The following is a 23,405-nucleotide window of genomic DNA, read 5'->3' on the forward strand; positions in this document are numbered from 1 at the left end:
ATCAACTCTTTTTGGCTCTTTACATCTACAAATGACACTTTAAAGGTACTGCCTTTTTGGTTTTTGACTCATTCAAATCAACAATATACCCAGTATGTGCTACATTGCGCAACACTCAATCATAGATCTAAGCCACACCTCTGCCTCTCAGTCTGGCTCCACAAGCCCCGCCCCCTTTTTGGCATTTTTCAAATATGGGCTAAGCCTCAAACTGCACTATTTACTTACTCTTTAAAAATACCAAAATCAAAACAAACAGCCCCCCACATTGCTATTTTGCCATTTATTTCCCCTGTTTATTCTTAAAAAAAGTTTAATCTACCTTAATTGACTTTTCTGGGGATTAAAACAAAAACACATCAGCCCACAGTGGGATTTGGTTGTTAGACCAAAGCTCTAACCACTAGGCCAGTGGGCTGGAAAGCAATTCTGTTGGGAAAATGGGACTTTAAAAGTACTTCCTTTTTGATTTTTGACTCATTCAAAAAAACGTGTTTTTAATTGAACAAAATATACTGGAATTTTCTGATGGAAGTAAGACATGCAGAAATCAACCACAAAAATACGCCTGGCTCCCTCATTTCTCTGCAGCAAGGCTTTTAACCGGAACCAGTAAACGGACACACATCACTCCGATATTGTCTGCTTTACATTGGCTACCTGTCAAATTTAGAATTGATTTTAAAATTTTACTTTTAGTTTTTAGAGCCTTGCACGGTCATGCCCCGACGTACATCTGTGACCTTTTAACCCCGTACTCTTCGGCCCGATCCTTGAGGTCTTCCAGTCAGAATCTTTTAAGCATCCCAAAAACCAGCCTTAAGACGAGAGGGGACGTCTCCTTCCAAGCTGTTGCTCCTCGTCTCTGGAACTCCCTCCCACTGCCGTTGCGTCAGATTAACTCTGTTGAGTGTTTTAAATCCCAGGTCAAGACGTTTTTATTCAGGAGAGCTTTTAGTTGATCTTAGCCCTTGCATTACTATGTTTTGCTGTGTTTTACTGTGTTTTTAGCTGTTTTATTATTGATTATTGGTTCTATTTCCCTGTGTCTTATGATTTTATGTTCTTTTGTAAAGCACTTTGTGATCCATTCTGTGAAAAGTGCTATAGAAATAAAGGTTCTTCTTCTTCTTCGTCTTCTTCTATAACAAGCCATCTAGTGATTACCTGGGGACCTTTTTTGGTTTAGTTTATTTTTTCATTTAAAAATGTGCTTCGTTTTATTTTATTTTTTTGTTCCACATGGACACAACATTAGCTCAACATTTTGAATGAATCCCTTTTATACCTAAATCACAGATAAGTCTGGTAAAAGTAAATGAAATAAAAAAATGAGCAGGAGAAAAAACCCCGGAGGACTTTTGGGAGAAAGATGTATGTTCAAAAACTTTAGAGGATTAAAGGAAAAATTGGATGAAAAAAGAAAAAAGTGAAAGGTTTCTTTGAGTTTTGCAGAGTACATTTGTCCATACTTGTCAAAAATATATAAATACACAAGTAAAACAAAACTATATTTTTTAATTTAAATGTTCAAATTCCACAAGGAGTCAAACGAATTTGGTTTAAATAAAATTTACATATTGTCCAGGAAATTCACCTTTAGACTCAAAGTGTTGTATTGCATAAATACTCTTCGTGTTTTTGTTTTGCTGTGTTTGTCCGGTCAGGAACGTTCCCACCTTTGTATCCCTGCTCCGCCTCTCGCAGGTCGATTTTAGTGATGGGTTTGAAGTCAACGTCCCACAGCCGGATGCAGCCGTCTCTGCCTCCAGTGGCAAAACCCTCCTCACAGGAGAACAAGCTGAAGATGCCAGCCTGAGACACACACCGGATAAGGAATCACAAATTTGTCCATCCTCTTTCATCTAGGATTGTCCTCTGGTCGGGCTGAAGGTTCGGGTCAGCAGGAGACTCACTCCGTGAGCGGACTGGACCGTCCGGATCAGGTTGAGTCCCTTCCACACGTACACGTCCCCGTTCAGCGCTCCCGAGTACGTGATGTCCTCCTTAGCCGACGCCACACACAAGATGGTCTGCAGGTCTCCCGCCTTCCCGAAGATGCCGCGCTTTGGAGTGAGAGCGTTTCCGCACAGAGCCCAGAACTGAAGGTCAAGAACGAGAGGGACAAACATGCTGAGACGGAACGACAGGGTTTCTCTGAAATGTCTAAAAATGTAAGAGGGAGGAAATCACATCTGTAAAGAGCAAACAAACAATACAGTTTATGACAAAAAAAAGATTGAATTTTTTATTTTTTATTAAAAAAAGTAACTTCATAATTAGTCAGGGCCATGAAGGAAACAGCTGCAGTGGGCGGAGTACTATAGAGACATCCGAACTGAATTGATGCCCAGAATAGACTTTGACTTGTGAAAAGAATCCATCTTTTTGTGTTGTTTTTGACTCATTTGTCAATTTTTAACATTTGTTTTCAAGGACTTGATGGAGTAAAAACTAAAAGCAGATATTCATGCTTTAATCTGTCATATGACCAGTTTATTGATCTGCATTGTCCCTGTTATAAAAAACACAAATAAAAGTTTAGGTTTCATTTCAGTTAAACGTAAACTTTTATTGAACTGAACACAGGCAAGAATTCATTTTGTTTTGAGCTGTTCTGAGTATCTGATGGTGGTTCACTTTATTTATGTATTTATTTATTTATTTATTAAATCATCCAGCTTTTACAAATGTTTAAAAATATATATTTTAATGAGCATAATAGAACTTCTACATGCCATTGGTTTTATTGTATAAATGTTCTTTATATATACTTTTGTTTTCTATATTTTCTTTGGGTATACTGTCAGGCAGTCTTTGAACTCTGGGTTTTCTTCAGGACCATGACAGCTCTCTCTTCTGCAGAAATTCTGTTATGAATTCTAAGAGATTGAAGACTGCCTGCTCAACAAAACAGTAGAAAACACTTAAAAGACATTAATGAAGACAATGATTGTGTGTATTACTCCTCAAAGCCAATAAGCACCAGAAAAAAACTTTTTTTAATCAAATTTGTCACGGTTGGGAAGTTAAAGGGTTAAGATGGTACTAGACTCAGAGAGCTGGCGTCGTGCGTTTGCTGTCATTGATCCAGAACCAGAAGTCCTAGCTCTATATTTTATAATTTCACATTTTTCTTTTTGATATTTTCAAAATGTTATTTTTTTCCCCTTTTTTTAATCCTCCTTTTTATTTTAGTTTTCTGTTTATATGTATTTTCTTTCTTGCAAATACTTGGAGTATTTCAATAAAGTGTTTTAGAACATGAATTTCATTTCAACTCTCTTAATCGCACTGATATTATTCAGTCTAAAGTAGGCCTGCTATAAGATGCTATATTAATATTGTAGAGGTGTTATATGAAAAAAGTTATTGTTTGAGAATCTTTTACTTTTTGTTTACTTTAGGAAATTGTAAAATATGCAAAATTTCAAAGCATTTCCACAAATTCTACTTGGTTTATGTGTTTTTGTCTCCGTTTATGTCCAAATGTCTCCTCACAGACATGATTCTCACCTTGATGTGTTTGACTCCACAGCTCACCAGGCGGTTCTGCTGAAACGGATCCCAGCAGATATCAAAGATCTGCAGGACAGAACAAGCGTCAGGACAAACACGCAGCAACACGCAAACACACACGCACAGAGGGTGGGGGGGCTTCCTCGCACCCTGTCCGAGTGGCCGGTGGCCGAGGCCAGGATCTTCCCCCTCCTCCACTCCCAGATGCAAACGGTGTTCTTGGCATCCAGACCGACCGACGCCAGCCGCTGCAGAGAGCGGAACGATTTCCACAGATTAGATCAAATATGTTAATAAAATCAGATTTAGTTTATTGGCAATTATTGTGTGTGTGTGCGTGTGCGGGTGTGTGTGCAGGTGTGTGTGCCCGGCACCTGTCCGTCAGGGCTGAAGGCGAGACAGGCGATGCCATGAGTGTGTCCATCCCGCAGCAGAGACACGGTCTGGGCGGTGAAGGAGTCCCAGACGCACACGTACGGATCCTTCCCCACCTGACCCGTCGCCACCAGGGAGCGCTCCGGATGCAAGGCCAGACTGGTGAAGGTAAAGGAAGAAAAACATCTAAATTTATGTATTTAGTAACTTTGTGCAGGAAAGAAATTCAACATAAAAGGTGATGAGCAGAGTCAAATGTTGTTTTACACTGTAAAAGTGTGTCTGAACTTTAAACAAATGGTAAAAATAATCCATACAAAAAAGAGATTCAGTGTGTGTGTCCATTTGTTTACTTCATTAATATCATTTTAATGACACATGAACTTTACTGAGTTATCGGTTGAAATTCTGCTTCTTTCTGTCAGAAACAGAAGAGTGATGGAGGAAGAGACTGAAAAAAACTCAAAAACTTTACAAACTTCAAGGTAAAAATTCCATCCAATGAAAATGAAGATGTGGAAGAAACATAAAACGAAAATGTTTAAGGATAAAACAAAACTAATTTAAAGCAAAATTCAGACTTTTTTTGTTTCAATATAAGTTTGGTTGACTAAAGGAATAGAACCTTTATTAGAGTCATTCTATCACCTGCAGCAGGTCTGGATGGACAAAACAAACAGTTTGGGATGTCACTAAAAAGAAAACAGCGGTTTGGAATAATTCCTGGATTTCTGCTTTGCTCCTCTAACCAGAGTGAGTCCAATGACATGTATATTTTGTTGTTTTTAACATCTCCTTGAGGCATTTTTATGATGATGGAGGACCAAAAAATAAAGAAAATTAAGCTTCAAATTGCATTTCTGAGTATTTCTTTATTCAAATCATTGTGAATCAGGAGCAGATGAATAAAGATTTAGATAAAAAAATCAGATTTGATCATTTAAAACCCTCAAAATGACACACAAGCTCTAACGACAGCAGTCGTTGCAGTTCCACCCCAGCAGGCCCTCATTCGGACCGTTTATCTCCACCAAACCACATTTTCATCTCTCCATCATCCTCAGCAGGGACCTGAAGGTCAGACCCACACGAGACAAAAGAAGTGAAGATAAAACTCTTCTGTGAGGCAGGAGAGAGCTGGAGGAACAGAGACACTGAGCGAAGGTTAAATATCTGCCTTTCTATCTCAGAGAATTCATGCAGCTCAGACCTGAATCATTGAAAATATGTTTAAGGTTCAAACATAGACTACAATAGAAGGATTGCATAACACTGCACGATGACACATGCTCCTTAGAAAAGTATTTTTCTGGGGAATATGGACACACAACAGGTGAGTTAAGCTTTAAGTTTTTGTCTGACCAGAATTTCTAAAACAAAATGACATCCTAACTATCTTATATATTTTTTCGTATTATTTTTGGATATAAAGAGGTCTACCAGCAGAAGATCTGAACCTAAAGACCCACTATAATGAAAATAGAGATTTTAACGTTTCTGTGCCATGTTTTTAATGATGGAGGAAATATATAAATTGAAAATGGAGCTTAAAATTGCCTTTCTGAGTATTTCTGTATTCAAATCGTGAATCAGAAGCAGATAACAACTAAATTTAATTCTCATCTCAATTAATCGTATAACATATTAATGAAGCCAGGTCATGTGACCCTTTATTCCAAATTAGGGGAAAAGGGTGGGACAAACAAGATTGTTAAAAAACACATTAGTAGAAGCTGCTGATCACCTGAGAATTTGATTATAATCTCTCAATATTAAAGGTTACGCTTACATTTTGTGCAATTCAGATTAATAATGTAAAATAAAAGGTTATAAAAGATCTAAAATAATTGTTATAGATATTTAATCTAACCACAGAGAAAAAAAGAAGCCACAATCAAAGTTATTAATGTTTTGTCCATTTTAAGACATTAATTTACAGTTAAAATTAAAGCAAAACAGGAAAGAAATAATTGTGTTACAAACCCTATAGTTGATCTGATCTAATGTTTTGATCTTCTTGATAAGGCTTCGGTCCGGAAGTTAAAGAGTTCTATGTTTGCTCCCTGGAAGTTTTGTCTTTTTTTTAGACATTTAGAATTTAAATTATGTAAAAATGTAATCTCACATTTCTATTTTAAAACTTTTTTAGGAAAGTCTTTTTTTAAGTGTCTCAACATTAAATTGTTGCTTCAACTTTTCTGAAAGAATGGCAACAAACTTTTGTGTCCATTTTTGTTTGGTGTTTGTTTCTTGGCTCTGCATTAAATCATTCTTCAGCTCTCGGCTGTCATAAACCCATCTTTTTCTCTCTCAGTCATCCTCATTTTTGCTGAAGACCCAACACTGAAGTGGCTTCCTGCTTCCATGGCAACAGAAGTTTTCCCAGAACTTCCCCCTAAACTTTAATGATCTGCCTTGGAACTACTTCTCGTTTGTTGCTCCAGTTTGACACCTCAGGCAGTTTCATGTCCTCATAACAGCAGAAAGACACTTCTTCAGTGAGGAGACAGCTGCTAATAATAGACAGGTTTGTTTGCAGAAGCTGTGGAGCCGAGACTTATGCCTGAGACTTTGCTCTGCTGAAGGAAGGAAGATGTGCTGCTATAACCTGTAAAAAGCTGTGAAAAAATGATGTTTTTGTTCAGAAATTAAGGATTAAAGCAAATGCAACAGTGAGAAAGGACATGACTAAAATCAATTAAACTGAGCGTGCACATGAACATGCACGACTGAATCTTTTAACACAACTTCGGTGTGTTTCAGCTCAGATGCTATAATCATTTTCAGGCAGAATTAATTTGACTAAATTTTCCTGAAAGCCTAACATCGAGTACTTCACTTTGACAGGGTAAGTGAAGCATAATTGGAGGTAGAAACGTCTAAAAGCGGCCCGGCCCCCGTTTCCTGCAGATCAAAGTCCCGTCTGAGACGAACGAGGCGGCTGCTGTCAGCGGCGAGATCTGAATGCGAGCAGGCGAGGAGGGAAGCTGTCGTCACACAGATTAATTGCCACTGAACACAAACACACACAGACAGAGCCAATGCATTATTCATGCGCCGGCTATATAATTCATTAAATGATGGGGGCTCCTTTCAGTTTATTAAAGTCTGTTAAAGTAGCTGCGGCGTCTGTGTGAACCGACATCCCTGCATCGCCGCCGGATGCTCTGCAGCTGAAGGAGGTTTGCTCAGCAGTTAATCATTTACAGCAGATGAAGACGAAGCTTCATACCGACCCTCACCTGTCTGTCTGTCTGTCTGAGGTTAGGTTTGTTTGGCACCTGGTCTCTGATTGGATGATATCTAGTATCGCTTCATGTCAAATAACTTTCAGTTGAAATGATGGACAAACGTCATCATCCAATCAGTGATGTTCCATGGCACCTACCTTTTCTCATTGTGTTTTTTCAGCAGAATCCTGGACAAAAAAAACCCTAATTATAGAAGAAGTTTTATTGCTGATCTGGTTTCACACTATAGTGCTTCAACAAACAATTATTTTAATTGTCGACTAATCACAGATTATGTATTCAGATTAGTCGACTAATCAGGTCATGCGCAAACTAGATGTAAAGCACACATCTTAAAGGGTAACCAAACCAGGAAGTTGGAGGCTGACTCCACCCACAGCCGAAATGTGAAAATCCAGTCAGAGGGGCGGGGTTTGGGGGCTGGACTGTTATCATTACTGGAGCTGCAGATCATGATGTCAGACTTCTGAAACTTACATGGTTTGACCAATCACAAAATTCAACTGTAATTCCACAATTCAACCTGTGGGGGGCAGCACACAGGCGAATTTTGACTATATTTTGAAGAATTAAACAGTTTTATTTCAATTTTTTGAAAAATTTGACAATGACCAACAGACAACACTTTTAAACCCCCATTTATTGAGATCAATAACCAAAAAAAAAAGTTAATTTAGGGTTTGGTTACCCTTTAACCATCATTAGCTTTAAACTAACTAAAAACTAGACATAAAGGATTACCTGCAATAATACTAGTGTGAATGTTGTAAGCTGGATTTGGTCACTGAAGATGCTAGTGTTGATAGCTGAAGTTGCTGAAATTAAAGTAACAACTAATCAACTATTAAATTAGTCGTCAACTATTTTAATAGTCGATTAGTCATTGATTAGTCGTGGCGCCCCTATTTCATACTGAGTTTTGACCATGAAGCTGTACTTTATGAAGCTCCAACATACAAAACATTTACAGCTCTTCTTACTGTACAGAAAAATAAACCGAATCCACTGCAGCATGATGGAAACTTCTTTAGGGAACAACAAACCACACTTTTGTCCTTCATATCCAAAAAATCCAAGAGGTTGTCTCAGACTAGCAAGCACTATAATTAAAACAAGGGATTGTTGGGACGTCTGGTGTTGTCCGACCCCTCCAACGCCCTGCTGATCCAATCACAATCCAAAATGTCCTATCATTGAGTTTTTCTCCAGTGATTATGTATTGTAGTTTTCTGGTAAAATCTCAGCTTTTAATTAGTAAGTTCTCAGATTTTCAATAAATAAATAATATATCTGATAAATATTGTGTGTTTTACTATTTACCTAAATGTTTTAGATTTTGTTTAATAAGAAATTTCTTTCTTTAAATGTATTTGAATACTTCTATGTAAACCCTTTATAAGCTGGAGGCTGTTGCCATGACGATGGTTCACCTTCAGCTCCCCTCCAATAAAAATAAAGTTTCTCTTTTATCTTATTATAGTTTTGTCCTGTTCTGGTGAGAAGCTAAAAAAGGACCAAAGGTTTATGTTTCTGTTAAAAATCTTTTTATGTCTATTTTTGTTTTTGTCCTCCATACGCGAACCGCCAGTCCTGCCAGGAGGCGACGTCTGCAGCTGCAGCATTTACTCTACAACAGTTTTACCTCCATCAGAATTTTCTGCAAAAGACCAAAAAAAATGTTTTCCTAATTTCCTGCATTATGAAAAAAACAGTAAAAAAATGTTTCAGCATCAGGAAAATAAAATCTGCTGGTCAAGAATTATGAAGTAAAAATTGTTCCAAAAATGATCCAGAAATGATTGAAAATCTTAAAAAATAGAGATAAAAACTTCCAGAGAAACAAACTTATTAGAAAAGAGGAACCTGGAGAAACAAGGTGAAGACAGATGTGTGCAGCTGAGGAGAGGACCTCAGAAAGACACATCCCCACTGTGTGTCCCCCCCTCCCTTAACAGCACATGTAGCGTGCTCCCCCAACGGCTATAATTCACCTCTGACCTTCATCATGAGGCCTCCTCACGGCTGCATCACAAACAGACCTGCAGCACGCCGCCGACTCTATTTATGGCATCCGATGAAATCAGAGCAGCTTCTATAAAAAGCTCAAAGGAGCTCCTCCTCCTGTGTATTCAGGAATACAAATAAACCCCGCCCCCCCATCGACCTTCAGGGGGGCAGCTGGGACAATTATTCATCTATGATGGCATTCAGGTTTTTCAGCTCCTCTGCTGTGGATCACGCTTGACTTTCATCCAAAACAGAGATACAAAAATCTATCAGTTATTTCTTGTTTTATAACAAAAAACAGAAAATTTTAAATGTTTGAGTCACATGTCCGCAATTTAAAACGGAATTTATAGGAAAATGAAGCTATATTAAAAAAAGGAAGTCCTGATCTAACATTCTGTTGTGAAGAATTTCAGGATTTGTTCATCTTGCTTATAATCTTCCATGTCTATTGCTGCTGTTAGAACTAGATTTGATACCATTTTGAATCATATCTGTATAATTCACAAACGTTTGGAACAAAAAAAAACTGCAGTTTCTTCTAGTTGATGCAGAAACTTTCTTTAATTCCAAACAACTTCATGCTTTAGGGAGAAATGTCCTCGCTGAACGTCCTCTGCCTCCAGTCACAACCATGAACAACATATTAAAATTCAATTTATCCATCCATCCATCCATCCATCCATCCATCCATCCAGCCATTTATCGATTTATCCTCCCATCCTCAGAACCTGCAATCTCTTATTGGATTTACCAGGATGCTGGAATTCACCCAGCAGGTTCCCCTCTGAACGAGTCACCAGTCTGTTGCAGTGACACACACACTCACATGCACCCTCTGGCATTTTGGAGTCATCATTTAACTTCTGAAGCATGTTTTTGGACTGTGGGAGGAAACCCATACATGCATGGAGAAATGATTCAAACTTTCTAAATGTGAGACGAGAGTGTTAACCACTATACCACCATGCTGTCATCACGAAAATAGCAGAAAAAAAAACATTAACAGCAGAAAGAATCCCAAATTTGTCTGCAGGCTATAGAAACCTGTGCAACATAAACATGTTTCTTTTGTTCCACTGAAGTTCTGCTGCTGAGCTTCAGCTCCTCCAGGATGAGAGCATGACAGGCTGCAGCCTCCAAAATACAATCCTGCTCTCTCCTCCTTTGAATATGGTTTGCAGATCTCCCAGAGTCAGAGCGGCCTCTGAGGTTTGTTTCATGAATCCGTGTGCAGCCCCAGCGTGCACAAAAGAGCGCATGAGCGCCAGCAGATCGTGAGAACGTTCACTGCTGCGGGGCAGCTTGCTGGTGGGATGCTGCACAGATAATTTCTTCTTCATCATCTTGATGAAGATCACTGAGCTGTGAACGCATGGAGCCACCAGGCCTGAGCGACCGACATTCTGAAGTCTGTCAGAGGAAAGGAGGCACGCGGGAAAAAAAGAGGACTTGGGAAGTCAGCCTCTTCTCACTTAACAAACTGAAGCTGTTAGAGAAAAAAAAGATCTTTCAAAATAAATAATACACGTTTTCTATGGTGAAGCAGCTGCTTTGTGACAGCATCATCTGAGGCTTCAAAGTTCTTCCAAACAATCACCAGAAACAACGATCCAAATAATTTAAAGCAAAAAAGATGCAAAAAAGACTAAAAAAAGAATCAGAAATAACAAGGATTAACAAGTGACATGCATACATTGCATGAATGAATCTTAAGAAACATTAATCTTATTTTCTGACTTACAATAAAATTGAGGTTCTGCAGTTTTTCTAGGAAAAGATAAAAGAAATCAAAGATCCTTGGAGGAACTTGGTTTCATCATTTCACCCACTAAAGATCCTTTCTTTCCGAGTGGGATGGGGGGGGGGGGGGGACAGACCTAACCCAGACCTCTTCTCCCTATAACCCTGTAAACCCCCCCTGTTAGGAGGTCTGCCCTCGAAGCTGTCGTCCTCACATGAGCTTTCCATCCATCCATTTTCTTAACTCGCCATATTCTTTTTGGGGTTGCTGGAGCCTATCTTGGCTACTGTGGGGCAACGGCGAGATACTTCTTGATGGGATACGAGAGCGCCAACCACTGCACCACTGTGGAGCTCACACATGAGCTTTCATTATTTTAAACATATGGACAGGACCCATAAAATTTTAAATAGTAAAGTAGTGAACAGCCACATTGACAATGTCCAACAACGTTTTGAAAATGGCCAACACACTCCCACAAAGAGAAAAAACTGAAGTGCTAATAAAATCTTAAGTCATCAAGAACAGATAATAAACTAAAGTGAAAACTGCAAACTTCCATTCAGCCTGCAGCTTTTCCTGCAGAACCTGAACGCATCGATGAGCAATTAGTCCCCAACAGCAAACGACCAAAGCCTTCTGCCTTCGTTAGTGACGGCGGTCAGCAGAGCGTCACACACACAGCTTCCCTGACCCTGTTCTGACTGAGCAGGTCTGTTCTACAGCTCAGAAGTTTCAGTTTTTCACAGATTTTATGCAACGCTTGTTTTGGCTTTACTTGCTCAGATAGAAGAATCTGGACCTGAGGCTTGTGTTGGAGCCAAATGACTCACAAATGTGTCTTTTCTCAGCATATTTTATCAAAGAACAACAGCTAAGTCATCTACAAATACCAATAATTTATGAATAAATGTATTTATGAAATATTTTTGTTTTTAAATGCACATTTGTCCCCACAAAAACTTTAGCCCAAAGCCACAAAATAATAATTTTCTCTTTTTGTCTTTCAGGAACATTAATGAACTGCATGTTGGGGTTTATAATCTACTGACTTGAATGAAAGCACCAGTTCTCTGGAGCGGATGAGCTGCCTCCGGACAGATTATGCAGCTTCTTAATGAGTCTTTTCATAATCCAGCTGCATGCTCGGCTCTCCAGCACTTCACGTTCATTTCTTTAAAATAGCAGTACTTATTCCAGACGTGCAAAGACAGGATCGATCAGGTTTAAAATGTGAGAGGGAGATGAAACCCCATTGAACCCCATGGAGAAGCTTTGATAGTTTACAGCAGCTGCATCATTAATGTACGAGCTGTGCAGAACCTGAATGCACCTCTTCAACATGAACGTTTTGACCTTAGTTAATTAGTACGATGCCGTGTGGTGTAGGATAATCTAAAGGTGTTCCATTGTCATAGTAGGGGGAGACACTGCATTTATAAATGCATCTAGATCATGTGACCATCAATAATGTGATGATTTGATGAAGATTTGTGGGTCAAATTTTTGTGGTAATAGAATAAACAAGTTTCAGGAAGTTACAAATGCTGCAGTTCCTCAAGTCACCACTGGGGGGGGGGGGGTTTAGACAGGAAGCACTTTTCTATCAAAGTCTATTTTAAAAGATAAAATTTCACAACAAAAATAAGCTTTTGTACAGTGTGGTGTCAAAATAATTGATTCATATTTATATCTTTTCTATTCATGACAGCTGTGTGTGTGAGTTTGTGTCAAATTCGTATATTATTGGGGGTTTGTTTTGCTGATTGGCAGGTTGGTGGAACCAACAAAGTGTATGTGGGCGGACCAAAAGTCACTATGGCCGTCCCATTATAGGCCTCATATTTGCTGTTCTGAGTCTCATGGGTGACCAAAAGCACTGAACCCTCACTCATCTTTATGGGGACACAAACTACAAGGTTTCACAAATAATACAATAAAATCTGCTTTTCAGCTCCAAGTTTTACAAACCAAAAACTGTAATAATATCTTATTAATTACCGTAGTTTGTTTCAATGGAGGAGGCTGAAATTGAAGGCTTTCAGGAAGGACTGGAGTCTGCAGCTCTGCATGCAGGACACTGGTTCTGTTTGCTCAGTGGAGCAGAAACACAATGAAAACTGCACAAACACAATAATAACCTCAGATTTGGTTTAGTTCATCTGGTGTGTGTGTGTGTGTGTGTGAGTGTGTTCAGTGGACTTTAGCTGCAGGCGGGCAGCAGGAAGTGGGACAGTAAGGAGAGAAAAGAAAGAAGAGGGAGTCGGAACTGATGATCATCTTTCATTTTTCTGACCTTTATTCTCTTAAAACCTGCTGCTGCTGCGACCGCGTTAAAATCCCACCATGAGGAAAATCGGAGTGTTCAATAATCACGATTAAAAGACCACTGAGAACATTTAAAAAATAGATCAAAAACGGATAATAGTGGGACTTTTAAGCAGAGGACAAAATATCTTCTAATATTGCTTTGATTAAAGAGAGACATTTCATTTCACTTGGTTCTGAGCAAAAGTCGTGTTTTTTAATGGAATAAGTTCAACCAAAAAAAAGAAAAAATTGAATCCCAATAAAGTGTGAAGCAGCTCTTTGCAGCGGTGAAGAATGGCCTGTCAGACTCTGCCCGTGTGGCTTTACAGCATCAACATGGAGCCTGCAATTACGGAGCAAACCATCAATCAGAAAAACGAGTCGTAGAGAAAAACACTAACTCAGTTCCAGACTTCATCAAGCTCGTCAAAAACATGTTTAACTGCAGAAGTCACTGAGAAAAATTGGTTATTTTTAACATAAATCTTCCACAGTTTCGTATAAAACTTTTTTACTTCCATTCCCACCATAAGAAGGGTCATCTACCAAAAGGCAGAGAACTTTTCTATGTTAACAATATCCACGGGTTTAACAGCAAACTGACTTGATCTTCCATGAAGGTTGGTGTGATCAGCATGAAGGCTGCATTTGTCATGAAGGTGTGACCTTCATTTAAAAAGATTTAAAAAATCCAGAAGCTTGCTGGTAAACATGGCGATGGTTGTAGTTATCTTTGGGTCAAGCTTCATATTTCAATCATATTTTACCAAAATTAATTGACCCTCATCTTTTGTGTTATTGAGTGAAATAAAATGGATATTGCTTCTTTTAATGTGTTTCTTTCATTATTTTTTCCTTCCATGAAGCATTAAAAATACAGATATACCGAATACAACATGAGTTTAAAATGTTTACAATTTCATCAATGGAAGGGAGCAGCTTGAAGAATATATTTCTTATTTTGTGACTATCTTTGGTCCTCTTTGAGTCACAGCTTATCAGCTGATGCAGTTGAATGAACTAAAAAAACTAAAAAATTCTTCAACTTAAATTCCTGCATTTGACAGAACGAGCGTTCATGGTTTTATCAGAAGCATAGGTCAGTTTGACACCAGCGGACGCAGCAGCCGTGATGAAAAGGCGAGCGCACCATACGGACCGAGACATGGCAGCAGAATTCCAGCCTAGCTTCTGCAGATCTTTCCAGCTCCTGTTGACTGTGGTAAAAACATAAATCTATAGGTGTTTTGTCCTTTTTAGTGGGTCATTTTCGGTTGCAAATCTGAACCTCTAAAGTGTGCTGCTGTTGTATCACAAAAAATGGCGACTGAATTGACTTCTTTTCTTTGGGGGTGGAAATAAGTCATTTTCTGTGGGTGACGTCCCCCTCGCTCAGTCCAGTATACAGTCAGGGTTCTGACAGAACCTGGCACCTCTTTTGCTTTTCTGTTGATGAGGTTTGGAGCTGCAGGTCTACGGAGAAGAAGATCCAGGTGACTGAGACGATCTTCATTCTCAGGGAAGCTGGTCACATGGATGTCAAACATTTTGAGGGTTCTTCCCACTGAGAAGGAAAAGTGACGGTGGTTCACACATCAGGACAGTCTATCTTCCCGCTGAGCGCTCAGGCTCACATTCAACAGGATGAAAGGCTGCAGAAAAGAGGCGTTTGGACTTCTCTGCTTTCACTGCTGCAGCCATGACTCAAACTTGACTCTGCATCAGATTTCTTGGACCAGAGCCGAACGTTGGAGCTGAATTCACGAGTGTCAGCATCTCAACCCAAACACTTCCAGCTTTTATGAGAACTCAGAAGTTATTTAATTTTACCACTTTGTTATGATTCTGCTCCTGATTCACAACAATGTGAATAAAGAAATACTCAGAAATGCTAATTTAATCTTCATTTTCTCAATATTTGTCCTTCATCATCAGAAAAATGACAAAAGGACATGTTAGAAATGGAGTGAAATGCATTTTCTTATGTGTGTTAAAAAAAAAAAAGAAAAGCCTTTGAGTATTCTTCAACAATTAATGTTAATTAACCTTAAATTTCATAAATATTTATTATGAAACCTTTTAAACTTCAAGGAAATGTTCAAAGTTTCAAGGATTTCAAGAGATCTTCAGACCCATAAAAATTTACAAAAGATAATAAAACTTTATTTAAATAAGGAATTTATTTTAATTCATGTCATGTGTTTTAAATAAATATTTTATGTCAAATATTTCAATGCCTATGTAAACCTATTTAATCTCTTTATGGACATTTGGTGCAAAACTGTATTAAAGGCTCTTGTTTCTGTTCATTTAGCCTCTTTTTATTTTTAGCATTTATACTCACATGTGAGTTTGTTCAGGAAAACAGGCAAAACGAGTCTAAATTAGATAATTAACTCCTCTTTTTGATTTATTTCAGCTGCAAAACAGTTAAAATGCTTTCTCTGGAAACCTGCAGTCATCTGTGAGGGAATATTTGGCACAAATGCAAATACAACTCTGCTGTTAGAGAGCAAAGCTGGCTGAGGCAGCATTAGCCTCACACACACACACACACACACACAAACACACACTCACACCACTGCAGGCTGCAGCTGAAAGCCCTGCTGTAAAAACTGTCAAAACATGCCTGCTGCTGCCATGACTCACAGTACACCAGGTGTGTGTGTGAGTGTGTTTGTGTGTTTGTGTGCGTGTTGCATAGATGAGTAACCCCCTTGAATCATCTCCCTCCTCCACTTCTCCCATCAGCTAAGAAAATCCCTTCTGCTGCTTTCCTGAACGACTCTGATTTCTGTCATTCAAACACACTCGGAGTCTACACGTGCACACATCCACACGTGCACACAGAAAAAACACAACCAGCACAATTCTACTGGACCCCAGCCTTCCTCCAATTTCATAACGAGTCAGCAGTGTTTGATTGATGTGACCTCAAACCACTCGGGATGCAACAATTCAATTTGCCCATAATTTGGTTCGAACTTTCATTTTGGGGGTTTTCTTTTAGTTTGATGTATGATTTGTGTAAAACAAAAAGACAAAATGACAAATTAAAAAAAACTTTTTTTTCCTTAGCTGATAAGCAGGGAACATCCATCCATCCATCCATTTTCTTGACCGCTTCATCCCGTTCGGGGTCGCGGGGGTGCCGGAGCCTATCCCGGCCACTGATGGGCGAAGGCGGGGTACACCCCTGGACAGGTCGCCAGTCTGTCGCAGGGCCTCAATCACACACTCATTCACTCTCACATTCACACCTAGGGGCAATTTAGAGTCACCAATTAACCTATGAAGCATGTTTTTGGACGGTGGGAGGAAGCCGGAGTCCCCGGTGGAAACCCACGCATGCACGGGGAGAACATGCAAACTCCACACAGAAAGGTCCCAGCCGGGATTCGAACCGGGGCCTTCTCGCTGTGAGGCGAGAGCGCTAACCACTTGCGCCACCGTGCAGCCCAAGCAGGGAACAGTAAAGAAAAAACATTCAGATGGATTTTACTGAGCCTGGTGTAAGATGCTGACATACAGTAGGGATGCAAACATTCACGTTCACCAGATTCTGTTCCATGATGAAACATATGGTTCAGGTATAAAGCAAGAATTGTAGCACCTTGACTTACAAATAATTATAAATAAGCACCATCCACCACCCATTTCTACTGAATAGACAGTGTTGTGTAAACACAGACAACACCAAAGAACATTGTACAGTGTGAGGTTGCATTAAAATGTAGCTTTGACCTGATGAAATCATCTGGGATCAACTGATTGAACATGTGATTACTTCAGTGATGAGATGGAACCTGACCTGCCTTTAAAGTCATTGCTACTGAATCCACAGTATATCAAGATAAAAGTATAGGAGCCTCATCTCACCTTTTCAAAAGAAATACAAACATGACGACACCCACAGCTGTCCAAGATGACATCTATCAGCCACCTCAAAGATCTTGACTTCTTTGTGGAGTCAGACTTTACACTGTTTTTCCTGCATCATTACATCTACAAAAAAGTACCATTTGTCACACCTAGTCTTCAGTTCGCAATGCCTCTTCTCGGGAAAGATTTGTTGAAAGCCTTTGATAAATGCGTCAATAGTTACTGTTGGCCCTGCACCTACAGTTTCAGAGATGACCCCAGCAACGACTCCACCATCCTGCATTCGTGCTGCTCCTGCCGTGGGTCTTATCACACCTGTACTACAGAAAACAACTACCTTTGAAAGATTCAATGCATGTACCTACTATTGCAAAAGTTCCCTTTGAGCACAAAGCGGTTTTGACAAAGCTAAACACCCTCTGGTTGACAGTCCTACTTGTGTTATGCTTGACTCCTTAGGTACGGGCATTTATACTGGTGACCATGGACTTGGTTCTTTTAGGTCCAACTATGTGATACAGAAAAACCTGTGACTTTTGCTACCACAACAGACAGAAGAGTCATCGTCTAAACCCACTTATTCCAACTCAATGTGTTGCTGGAGCCTATCCTCACTACTGTCAGGTAAAGGTGAAGTACACCCTGGATAGTTTCTTGGTCAAGATGAAGAACTTGAACTTTTGGAACACATCTGTGGGACATTTTCTTCTGTCCAAATGCACTTCCTGTCCTGAAATGTTAGAATTAGGAGAGCAAATGGATGTCCTGCTTCTGTCAAATCTGCACCCAAAACAATGGTACCAGACTATAAGCTTAGACTAGAAAACCAAGGATATATTTTCATGGGGTTCAAATTGGTTACACCATTGACACTACAGCTCACACTTCCAACTCTTACACAAGAGAGCCACCAAGGGGTTGTTTGCACCGAACAAGTCTCTAGCAGAGCCAAAAGAATGATTCATTGCTTCATTTGTTATCCACCAGTGGGGGTTCTCTTCCATGATCAGTTTTTAAATAGTTGGAACACCATGAATGGAAAGGGACACAAGCCATACGTCACTACCAAATCCAAGTTGCTGGTTGGTCAAAGTGGTTTGCGTAGTGATGCGTGAATGCAGAAGCCCGAAATCTGCATATAAGCAGGTTTACATAGACTTTTCCTTGAAAGTAGTTGCTTGATCAGAGGGCGGTGTGAACGTAGCTTTAGATCAGGGGTGTCCAAAGTCAGTCCTCGATGGCCGGCCTCCTGCTGGTTTTCCAGAATCCTGTCTTATCTGCTGCTGATTACCTGGATCAGGTATGTTTTGCCAATAAGGAGCTTCAGCGGCTGGTTGGTTGGAAAACATGTAGGACAACGGCCCTCGAGGACTGACTTTAGACACCCCTGATCTAGATGTCTGAGTGTGTGGCGCCCTACTGGACTGGTAAATGTTCCAGGGTTACCCTGCCCTCACTCTGAGGCACTTGGGAAACCCCTGTGACCCTGGACAGGAACAAGCTCGAATGGGATAACTGGTTATCTATTTCAACGACAAAACTGCTTGCACACACTCATCTTTCTACAACCTGTTCAGTTGCTAGATAAAAACAAAAAACATGGTTCAGTTCCATATCGAGAGGAGGCAGTTGAGGTGGCTCGGAAATCTGGAAGCCTCCCTGGTGAGGTGTTTTGGGCATGTTTCACTGGACGGAGATCCCGGGGAAGACATGGACTCGGTGGAGAGAGTCTAGTTGGCCTGAGAGACATCTCGGGATCCGCCCGGAGGAGCCGGGGACAGGGAAGTCTTGGCAACCTTGCTAAGACTGCTGCCCCTGCGACCCGGTCCCGGATAAGCTTAAGAAGATGGATGGATGGATGGATGGATGGATGGATGGATGGATGGATGGACCCAAGACTGCCATACACATTCTTGTGCACCAGACTCAGTCTATATTTCACAAAGAGAAAAGATGTGTTCAAGGATAATAGTTCTTATTTAAATCACCAGGTGGCTCTGTAGTTTTGATTAGAAAAACAGAGATGAGAAGGAGAGAGGTGAACTGTTGATGATGTGAGGTTCTTCAATTCCTGGCTAAAATGTTCAAAAGCTAAATCATGTCCATGTCTTTTGTACGTTGCACAGTTGCCATAGTGACACTATCTAGAAGTTGGAATCATCAAAGACTTTTTTTGGCCGCACGCTAACTTTGACGAAGTTTAATCCTAGAGGATTACGCCTAAGAACTTTTGGATGGAACAGAGTGAATGTGAGAAGCAGAGAACGTTTATTGCTGTTTCCAGCCTGAAGTTCACATGTTTAAATCCTGCTGTGGATAGAACCTCACTGGTGCATTCACTGACATTTGAACGGTGAGGGTGTGCTCTTCTAAAAAAAAAAAAAAAAAAGTGAACTGCATGTTTTCCTGTAGAAATAAAACCAGGCCAAAACAGAACACCACTTTTAATGACAAAAATGAAAGATAATCCCAGATTAAGGGTTGGGGGTGTTTCACTGGTTTTATACCACAAACAAGTGCTTAATGAGTTAATCTGATCCACACAGAGTGAGCAACATGATTTTTCTAAGTTTTTGCATACTGAGATCACATTTGTTTGAATGTTTGAGGCTATTCTGCTCAGAAAATCATTCAAACTGATGTCTGTCAAAGATTCAGGGAAGAGAGTCCATGTGATTATTTTCTGGGTTTTATCAAATTCGAAACATCAAGATCAAAAGCTAAGCATTCAAGAAATTAATCAGCATAACTTTATCTTATGACAAAATAGCCAAATACAAATTATTTCCCTACAGTTATGGAAACCTTAAGTAGTGTATACTTTTACAGTGATTTTCTACTTTCCTTGAAGGCTCAAGGCGCAAATGGTCAACCTATGACCACCAGAGACAATGTGGAGTTCAGAGTCTTTCCCAGGGGCACTTCAACAAATGGGTGGGCAAGGAATTGAACCTGTAATCTTCCGTTCAGGGGTGAAACGACTGAAGAAATGCAGTTCTCCTTCCCCACATGAGCGACGCAGATCGAACTACTGGCAGAGGGATAACTAGCCCTAAGATCGTCCCTACCACTCCTCCACAAAAAAAAAAAAACATTTCCGACACCAATACAGCCTCAAACGGCCCTGCAATTGAAGGCGGAAGGAAGAAGCCATAGGGGTAGAGGAAGAATTCAGATTCAGCCAATATGTTGGTTGGGAAAGAGGTGGAAGAAGATTTCTGGTGTGATGTGTGACAAAAGAGTGTCATCAAGAATGAAAGGAATGGTGTAGATCAGGGGTATTCAAATCCAGGCCTCGAGGGCCGGTGTCCTACATGTTTTCCAACCAACCTTCCATTGAAGCTCCTTATTGGCTAAACATACCTGATCCTGGAAATTAGCAGCCAATAAGGAGCTTCAATGGAAGGTTGGTTGGAAAACATGTAGGACACCGGCCCTCGAGGCCTGGATTTGAATACCCTGGTGTAGATGATTTTTGGTGAGAGCAGCCATGTTATTGGTTTAAAGACTCTGATGAAGAGACAGGAGGCAGAGCTGGAGGTAGAAGATGAGGATGGATAGGATTTGTTAGGGTGGGTTTATTACTCAATAATTCATAATATCTGGAGCTATCTTATTCTGCTCAAATGTACACAACTATGTTTCTATGTATTTTTATATTTAAATGCACACATGTATGTTTTGGTTTTTAGTGGCTCATATGTTGTTTATTTCACTCACCAGCGACTTTATTAAACACCTGTCCAATTGCTCATTAACCCACACTTCTAATCAACCAATCACATGGCAGCAACTCAACAATAAGTCATGTAGACATGATCAAGACGATCTCCTGCAGTTCAAGCCGAGCATCAGAATGGTGAAGAAAGGTGATTGAAGTGACTTTGAATATGGCATGATTGTTGGTCTGAGTATTTCAGAAACTTCTGATCTACTGGGATTTTCACCAACAACCATCTCTAGGGTTTAAAGAGAATAGTCAGAAAAAGAGAAACTATCCAGTGAGGGGCAGTTCTGTGAGTGAAAATGCCCTGTTGATGTCAGAGGAGAATGACCAGACTGGTTGCAGCTGATAGAAAGACAACAGTAACTCAAATAACCACTGACTACAACCGAGGTCTGCAGAAGAACATCTCTGAACACACAACAATCTTGAGTCAGATGGACTACAGCAGCAGAAGATCACACCGGGTATCACTCCTATAAACTAAGAACAGGAATCTGAGGCTTCACACATAGACATGAACATATGTCTATGTACAAATGTCAATAAACTTGTTCAGTAGACATAGATGATGGACCAAAGACACAGACAGTGGATGTAAAAACAAATGTTTGGCACAAATGGAGTCTCATATGGCCCAGCTTGAGCCAGACTCAGGAAAATTGAGTTTGATAACCCTGATCTATACCATGAAGCATAAAGACAAAATGGGGTCCAACCCAGTACTAGCAAGGTGTACCTACAAATAAGTAGTTAGGAATGTATATGTATACTTTCTGCTGTACAACAGTGTAATTTCCCCACTTCAGGGTTAATTATTATTTTTATTATTTAGTCTAAATTGATTGTTGCAGCAATTTTTTTAAATCATTTTAGATCAACAGCTGACACAAAACATGGCATTGGTTGATGGAAAGTGCACACATGGACTTTAACACTTTTGGTGTTATTTCAAAAATCTGCTTTTTTAACTGATTATCTGAAGCATTCAATCAAGTGTTTAGTTAGAAACTTTCAGAGGATCGGTACAGCTCCTCTGAAGGTCCAAAAGCTGTGTCTCACCTGATGATGTCATCGTTGTGTCCCATGTAAAACCTCTGGCTGTGCTCCCTCGTGTTGTAAACCACGCCCACTCCCGCCACGAAGTACACCACCTCCTTCCCGGCCGTGTAGAACAGGTTGTTCCGGCACTGGTGGCCCCGGTACCCGTAGACCCAGTCCAGTCTGAGCCGGCAGCCCGGGGCGCTCCGGTCCGACATGCTCACTCATCTGACGGGACCGCGCCTCCTCCTCCTCCTCCTGCTCACTCCTCCACAGCAGAGCGGAGCTTGTCCTTTAATCCCGGGGCAGAAATGTCAGTTTTCTGGGTTTTTGGATCAAAGTGATGGAGCAGCTCCGGTCGGGTTGGAGCTCATCCTCTCCTCCTTTAGATTTTTTGGTTTTACACCTGATTAATTTAGGGAGCAACAGCAGACAGAGACACGGAGGAGTGAACTCACAGAGTCCAGCAGGAGGAGATCAGGCTCCAGCTCTCTCCTCGTGGCTCTCCATCAAAGTCTGGGAGAATCCATCCCATAATGTTCCTGTGGTTACTATGATCAGTGTGATTCTTCATCTCCTCTGCAGGTGATAACCAGCCATCCTCCTCCTCATTGATGAGGAGCTCAGCTCCTCGGTGGTGTCAGAGATTATTTCAAGCAGGAACTTTCTTCTCCATCCGCCCGCGCGCACATTTCTGATTCTCCTTCCCGTTTTTAATGTTATGTGTCCTCACTTGGCGGATTAAAACACATATTTAAGATGAAAAGATGAAAATGTCTCCACGAGTCCATAAAGTTTTTTTCAAAATCACCCAGCAACAAACCCAGCCAGCACTGATGGGAGCCTGTGATCCTGCAGCAGTAATCCCAGCGTGCGTTAATCCTCCCGGCCGTGCGTGACCACAGCGCGGCTGTTTGTGCTCCCGTCTCCCCCTCTGCGCGCGTTCACGGCAGCTGCATCCGTGCGTGGAGGCTGATTCACAAATCCGGCGGGACGCGCGAGGATGCGGCGCCGACGAGGCGCGAGGAGCCGCCGGGAGGCAGAGCGACGACACACGGCGGACGGTTCAGCAGCGGCAGCCCCGGCTGCGGCGCGCGGCTGGCATCCTCCCGCTTCGGGCACGCGCGCACACACCTGAACTCTGACGGAGACCCTCCCTTGACGACGGCCGAAGCTCGGCACGAGGATGCTGGCACGCGCCTCTCTACCCCACTGACAAGCACGAGCATCAAGCAAAACAAAGCCTCGCGCTTCATCTGCGCTTCCGGTGTTTGGTCAAGAAAATAAAAGCGTATAATTATGTATTTTTTATTATTAAAAATAATCTAAATTTCTATTACAAAAGAAAGGCGTATCATTCAATGTTGCAATCATTTACATTTTACGCATCTTTATTAACAAATGGGTCTGTTTTAATTACATTTTTAAATAAAACTACAAAATACTGAGCGAAAACTCTTTTCCAAATACATTTTGCAGCGAATTTATCTGCATGTATGCATCTGAGACGCCCATGCTTTAATTTTGAAGGCTCTATGTGTCCTTGTTTCCG

At 40.7% G+C, this 23,405-nt stretch overlaps 1 protein-coding gene across 2 annotated transcripts in view; it reads right to left on the bottom strand.

Moving 5' to 3' along the window:
• Positions 1-23,074, bottom strand: part of LOC112161766 (echinoderm microtubule-associated protein-like 6) — a 63,647-nt gene extending 40,573 nt beyond the window's left edge. For both annotated transcript variants that reach the window (XM_024297208.1, XM_024297206.1), the window contains exons 1-6: positions 21,875-23,074; positions 3,894-4,053; positions 3,669-3,767; positions 3,517-3,585; positions 1,917-2,102; positions 1,680-1,815 (exon numbers count right to left, since the gene is read on the bottom strand). In XM_024297208.1, coding sequence (XP_024152976.1) covers positions 1,680-1,815; positions 1,917-2,102; positions 3,517-3,585; positions 3,669-3,767; positions 3,894-4,053; positions 21,875-22,071 — 847 coding nt within the window. In that variant the 5' untranslated portion in view covers positions 22,072-23,074. The remainder of the gene's footprint in view (positions 1-1,679; positions 1,816-1,916; positions 2,103-3,516; positions 3,586-3,668; positions 3,768-3,893; positions 4,054-21,874) is intronic.
• Positions 23,075-23,405: the final 331 nt, after the last annotated feature.

Source organism: Oryzias melastigma, linkage group LG15 (genome assembly GCF_002922805.2).
Source record: "Oryzias melastigma strain HK-1 linkage group LG15, ASM292280v2, whole genome shotgun sequence".
NCBI classification, from domain to species: domain Eukaryota; kingdom Metazoa; phylum Chordata; class Actinopteri; order Beloniformes; family Adrianichthyidae; genus Oryzias; species Oryzias melastigma.